At 56.5% G+C, this 6000-nt stretch overlaps 1 protein-coding gene across 1 annotated transcript; it reads left to right on the top strand.

The window, feature by feature from the left end:
- The first annotated feature begins 2589 nt into the window (after positions 1–2589).
- On the top strand, positions 2590–5452 carry P2RX2 (purinergic receptor P2X 2). Its single transcript, XM_027577245.1, has 11 exons — positions 2590–2765; positions 2873–3008; positions 3100–3171; positions 3272–3347; positions 3419–3515; positions 3666–3746; positions 3856–3994; positions 4384–4514; positions 4690–4780; positions 4918–4983; positions 5108–5452. Exons 1-11 carry the CDS (start codon positions 2590–2592, stop codon positions 5450–5452), a joined length of 1410 nt encoding a protein of 469 aa, XP_027433046.1.
- Positions 5453–6000: the final 548 nt, after the last annotated feature.

Here is a 6000-nt window from a genome sequence, read left to right as displayed (position 1 = left end):
TGCCAGTTCCCCAGGACCATTTGTTGACAGACTACTCTTTCCCATTAAATTATTTTGGTATTTTGGCACTTGTGAAAAATCAATTTATTTTATTCTATTTTACATATTTATATTTTACTTCTCAGTTCTCAATTCAATTCCATAAATCTGCATTTCTATCCTTGTGTCAGTAAGTGAGGATGGAATTGCTGGGTCCTACAGTAACTTGTCTTGATCACTATAACTTTGTAGTGAGGTTTGAACTTGGAAAGTGTGAGTCCTCCAACCTGCTCTTCTTTATCAAGATTATTTTGGCAGCTCTGGGTCCCTTGCATTCCCATATGAATTTTAGGGTCAGCTTATCCATTTCTGCACCTGGGACTTTGGTAGGGATTGTGCTGAAGCTATAGATAAATTTGGATTTAGTAATAGATAGTAGATTCTTACAAATGACACCAGAGGAACAAACAACAAAAGAAAAAAAAAGGCAAACTGATTTAATTGAAATTAAAGACTTTTGTGCATCAAAGGATATTACCAAGACAGTGAGAAGATAACCTGCAATGGGAGAAAAATCTGACAAGGGCCTAGTGTTCCGAATATATAGAGAATTGTTACAAACCAACAACAAAAAGGCAAACCCAATTTTAAAATCGGCAAAAGATTAAATAGACAGTTTTAAAAAAGATTTTAGTTATTTATTTGACAGGGAGGGACACAGTGAGAGAGGGAACACAAGCAGGGGGAGTGGGAGAGGGAGAAGCAGGCTCTCCGCTGAGCAGGGAGCCCGATGCGGGGCTCCATCCCAGGACCCCGGGATCATGACCTGAGCCGAAGGCAGACGCCCAACGACTGAGCCACTCAGGAGCCCCGAAATAGATGTTTATCCAAACAAGTTATACCACTTCCCCTACTAGAATGGCAATGAGTAAATGAGCTGAAACTAACAAATCTTGACAGGGATGTGCAGAGATTGGAACCCTCATACACGGCTGATTGGAATGAAAGTGGTTCAGCTGCTTGGAAAACCGTATAGGGATTCCTCAAAAAGTGAAACACAGAATTACCATGTGACCCAGAAACTCCACTCCTATATACCCAAAGAATTTTATTTTTATTTTTTTTAAAGATTTTATTTATTCATTCATGAGAGACAGAGGGATAGAGAGAGAGAGAAGCAGAGGGAGAAGCAGGCTCCCAAGGAGCAGGGAGCCCGATGCGGGACTCGATCCCAGGACCCTGGGATCATGACCGGAGCCGAAGGCAGACGCTTAACCATCTGAGCCACCCAGGCGCCCTACCCAAAGAATTTTAAACGGGTGTTCAAACTAATACTTGTACACAAACATTCATAACAGCACTAGTCACAAGAGCCAAACGGTGGAAACACCCAAACATCTATCCAAAGACGAGTAGATACATTGTGGAATAATCACTCACAGGAATATTCTTCTTCCATAAAAAGGAATTAAGTATCGATACATGCTACAACCTGGATGGACCTTGGAAACATTATGCCTAGTGAAGGAAGGCAGACACAAAACGAAAAATACCGTATGATTCCATTATATGAAATATCCAAAAGAGAGAAATCCACAGAAAGGAGATTGGTGGGAGGGGGAGAAAACAGGGAGTTTATTTGGGGATGATAAGAATGTTTTGGAAGTAGATAATGGTGGTTGTACAACGCTCTGTTTAATTGTTCATTAAACAATCTGTTCGTTAAAATGGTTAATTAGATGCTAAGTGAATTTCACCTAAATAAAGGTGTAAGAAATTTATCATTTTGTGAAATACTATGATGTCTGGGATTTGCTCCAAAATAATGAAATGAGGTGAAGATATAAAAAGTCTTAAGGGAAAAAAAACAACTTTGGTTTGCAAAGAAAACAGAAATGGATTGGAAGTGGATAAAAGCAGAGTTGGGAGCCATAGCCAAAGTCCAGGACAGACGCGAGGGCTGGGCTATCCGGCGGAGGAGGGGGCTCGAGGTGAGCGGCTCTGAGCGCGTCCGTAGTCCCAGCAAAGGGGCTGTTTGGGCAAAGCAAGGGCCCCAGGGTTTGCGTGAACCCGGCCGGGAGGGTGTCCTTGATGGGCAGCGGGGCAGGCACCAAGGACGGCCCTTCGGAAATCACCTCCTCGTACACCTTAAACTCACACCATGCACATCACGTTATAAGTCAATTGTATCTCGATAAAGCGGGGAAAACTGTATCAAACAGGGACGGCCCTTAGGGTTGGGCGCGCGCAGCGGTCAGACGCCGCTGGAGACGCGAGGAGACCGGCGGAGCCTGGCCGCGTCCTCCTCCCGCATCTCAACCAAGTCCCCCGGTGGCTCTGTGTCCTCCCCAGGGACGTGCGGGCCCCGGTTCATCCTCGGGCCCCCCGCGGGCGCGGTGGGGCGCAGGCTGCCGCCTCGGCTCTGCCGGCCCCGGGCCCGCCTGGCGGCACTTGCCAGGTGCGCCCCCGCGCGCCCCAGGCCCCGACCCTGGAGGGGTGGGGGCGGGGCGCTCCAGGCCACGCCCCGGGGCGGTGCAGTGGGGCGCCCCTGTCCGCGCCCCTAGTCGGCAGGGTGCGCGCCGCGTCGCGCCCCTGGCGGAGCTCCGGGCCATGGCGGTAGCCGAGCCCAAGCCCCCCGCGAGGGCGGAGGCGGCCAGGCGTCTGGCCCGGGGCTGCTGGTCGGCGTTCTGGGACTACGAGACGCCCAAGGTGATCGTGGTGAAGAACCGGCGCCTGGGCGTCGTGTACCGCGCGGTGCAGCTGCTCATCCTGCTCTACTTCGTGTGGTGGGTGCGACTGGGCCGGGGGCGCGGGGGCGCCGGGGCCAGGAGCCACGGGGAGCGGCGGGGGAGGGCCCCGGGTCGCCTCCAGAGCGGCCCTGCCCGTCCTGCAGGTACGTGTTCATCGTGCAGAAGAGTTACCAGGACAGCGAGACGGGCCCCGAGAGCTCCGTCATCACCAAGGTCAAGGGTATCACCTTCTCCGAACACAAAGTGTGGGACGTGGAGGAGTACGTGAAGCCCCCCGAGGTGCGCCTGCCCGCCCCGCGCGCCCCCGGGAAGGAGCGAGGGGTGCCTGCGCTGCCCGCCTCGGCCGACCGTCCCCTCTTTCTGAGCCCAGGGAGGCAGCGTGTTCAGCATCATCACCAGGATTGAGGTCACACCCTCCCAGACCCTCGGAACCTGCCCAGAGGTGAGGCCAGGGGGAGGGCAGAGCTGGGGCGGAGGGAGGGGACCCAGCTGTGCCTGCCCCAGAAGGTGTGGGGCTCCTGTCCAAGCCGGTTCCTCCCTAGAGTATGAGGGTCAGCAACGCCACCTGTGACTCAGACGAGGACTGCGTGGCCGGGCAGCTGGACATGCTGGGAAACGGTCAGTGCCCGCCAGCGGGGGGGTGGGACCGGGCAGCGCCCCTCGCCCCCTGAGTGCACGTCTGCCCGCAGGCCTGCGGACCGGGCGCTGCGTGCCCTACTACCAAGGCTCGGCCAAGACCTGCGAGGTGTCGGGCTGGTGCCCGGTGGAAGACGGGGCCTCTGTCAGGTGTGCACCCCCGGTGACCCCACCTACCCGGGCCCCAGCTGACACCCCAGCACGACTCTGTTTCCCTTTCCTCACTGAGCAGAGCCGGGATGTGCCGGGGAGGGGGACTGGGGCGGGAAGACTAAACACATCCAGTCTGTGCCTCTTCAGCCAATTTCTCGGCAAGATGGCCCCAAATTTCACCATCCTCATCAAGAACAGCATCCACTACCCTAAATTCCAGTTCTCCAAGTAAGAGCCACTAGGGTATGGTGACAGTGGGCTAGGGATGGGAGCTACCTCCAGGGAGCGTGCTGTTGGTGGGTCCAGAGCCCCTGACGTTGCTGGGTCCTGTCCGCAGGGGCAACATAGAGCACCGGAAGGACGGCTACCTGAAACGCTGTACGTTTGACAAGGTCTCTGACCTCTACTGTCCCATTTTCAAGCTGGGCTTCATTGTGGAACAGGCAGGGGAGAACTTCACAGAGCTGGCACACACGGTGAGGGGGCAGCCAAGGGACAGTGGGGGAGCCGGCTCTCCTTTCAGATGCTGGCCCCTACTTGCAGACGAAGGCTCTGCCAACCCCCTTTGCAGAGTCTTGGCCAACCCTGGCCCTGCTCAGGCAGATGGAGAAACACGATCAGCCAACCCATCTGGGCACGCATGGCTCCTGCTAAATTATTGACTCCTAGTCACACAGCTGGCCACCAGCGTCCCCTCATGCTTCAGAAGCAGGGCACTCCCCAAGCACCCCGGCTCTCAGCCTTGAGCTGTCCCAGGTGCCCCGAGATGAGCACCCCATATGCAGTCTCAAGGCAGGACCCCACAGCCCTTGAGGGTCCTCTGTGTGCCCTCCCTGACACCCATCTCTGTGCCTACTCTGGGCAGGGTGGCGTCATTGGGGTCATTATCAACTGGGACTGTGACCTGGACCTGTCAGCATCAAAGTGCAATCCCAAGTACTCCTTCCGGAGGCTTGACCCCAAGCATGTCCCAGCCTCATCTGGTTACAACTTCAGGTACCTTGGCCTTGGGATGCCTGGGTTCTCGTCTGCCCTGGCTGCGGGGGCTCCAAGATGACAGGGCAGGCGCTCAAAGGTTCAGGGGCCCAGGGCTTGGTGGAGTTTTGGAGCGTCCCATCTCGGGTGATGGCGTGAGCACCCACCACCATGCTCCATAGTCATTCTTACCCAGGTTTGCCAAATACTACAAGATAAACGGCAGCACCACCCGCACACTCATCAAGGCCTATGGGATCCGCATCGACGTCATCGTGCACGGACAGGTAAACCAGCCCACTCTGCCTACCAGGGATTCAGGCAGGCCCAGGACTGAGCTGGCACAGCCCCATCTCCCCCACCCTCCCTTGAGCCCCACTTGCCCCAGACCCCGCAACCATCTAAGGCCGCCTCCCCTCCCAAGGCCGGGAAGTTCAGCCTGATTCCCACCATCATTAATCTGGCCACAGCACTGACCTCCATCGGGGTGGTAAGGAAATGCATGCTGGTCATTGGCGGGGGGGGTGGGGGGGGGAGGCGGGGGGTGTACTTGGTAGTGGGGGTGGGAGGGGTGGTGTCTCCTGGGCCCTCACATGTGGGTCTTGCCGGCCCAGGGCTCCTTCCTGTGTGACTGGATCTTGCTGACATTTATGAACAAACACAAGGTGTACAGCCGTAAGAAATTCGACAAGGTGTGCACGCCAAGACGCTCCCCTGGTAGCTGGCCTGTGACTCTCGCTTTTGTGTTGGGCCAGGCCCCTCCCCCACCCCATCCCTGCACTGCAGACCCACAAGCTCTGGCTGCGGCTGCCCCGCCCCCATGGCTTTGCCCCACCTCTGCCCCACCCGAGCAGATGGTGGACCCTCCAGAGCAGACCGCAGAACCAGAGCTGTCCACCTCCGAACCTTCCCGGCAGGACTCCACATTCACAGACCCCCGAGGTTTGGCCCAGCTCTGAGCCCACCACACACCATCCATCATGTCTCAAAGGCTCCACCTGGTAGGGTCCTGAAGTCTGTGGTCCCAAGACACCGAGCCCCAGCTCCCCTGGCAGCCCACAGAGACCTGCACGGTGCACCTGGGGCCCTGCCCTCGCACCTCAACAGTGAGAACCTGGGAACAAGACCCCCATGCAACCGGGCAATGGGCCGACACAAAGTGGGTGGCCCCCTGACCCTGGCTGGCCCCCCAACTTCCCCCAGGTTTGAAGGAAGGGAGGGGCAAACTCCTGCCTCCTCTTCCCCGGCTTCCCACCCCTCCCCGCCCACACCCCTTGCTTGCTTCAGAGCCAAGAAACCACATACCCAGAATCCAATAAACGTGTGACCAGAACCTCTGGCCTCATTTTTCAGGAAAAGCATCTGGAGGCCCTGAAGACAAACATGTAGAAGGTCCTTGCGTGTGGGAGCTGTGGGCACCCTTGGTCCTGTCTCTCCTCCAACCAGCCTGGGTGCAGAGTTGCACAGGCACACTTACCATGTCCAGCCAGGTCGTGGTGACATCTGA

This window comes from Zalophus californianus, chromosome 14 (assembly GCF_009762305.2).
Source record: "Zalophus californianus isolate mZalCal1 chromosome 14, mZalCal1.pri.v2, whole genome shotgun sequence".
Lineage (NCBI taxonomy): Eukaryota > Metazoa > Chordata > Mammalia > Carnivora > Otariidae > Zalophus > Zalophus californianus.
This window is presented reverse-complemented; position numbering and strand designations above follow the sequence as displayed.

Bases quoted from the DNA above. Each gene is read 5' to 3' on its own strand.
- P2RX2 (XM_027577245.1), top strand. From the start codon at position 2,590: ATGGCGGTAGCCGAGCCCAAGCCCCCCGCGAGGGCGGAGGCGGCCAGG. The intron at 3,172-3,271 runs GTGAGGCCAGGG...GTTCCTCCCTAG, and splicing joins CCCTCGGAACCTGCCCAGAG to AGTATGAGGGTCAGCAACGC. The intron at 3,348-3,418 runs GTCAGTGCCCGC...GTCTGCCCGCAG, and splicing joins GCTGGACATGCTGGGAAACG to GCCTGCGGACCGGGCGCTGC.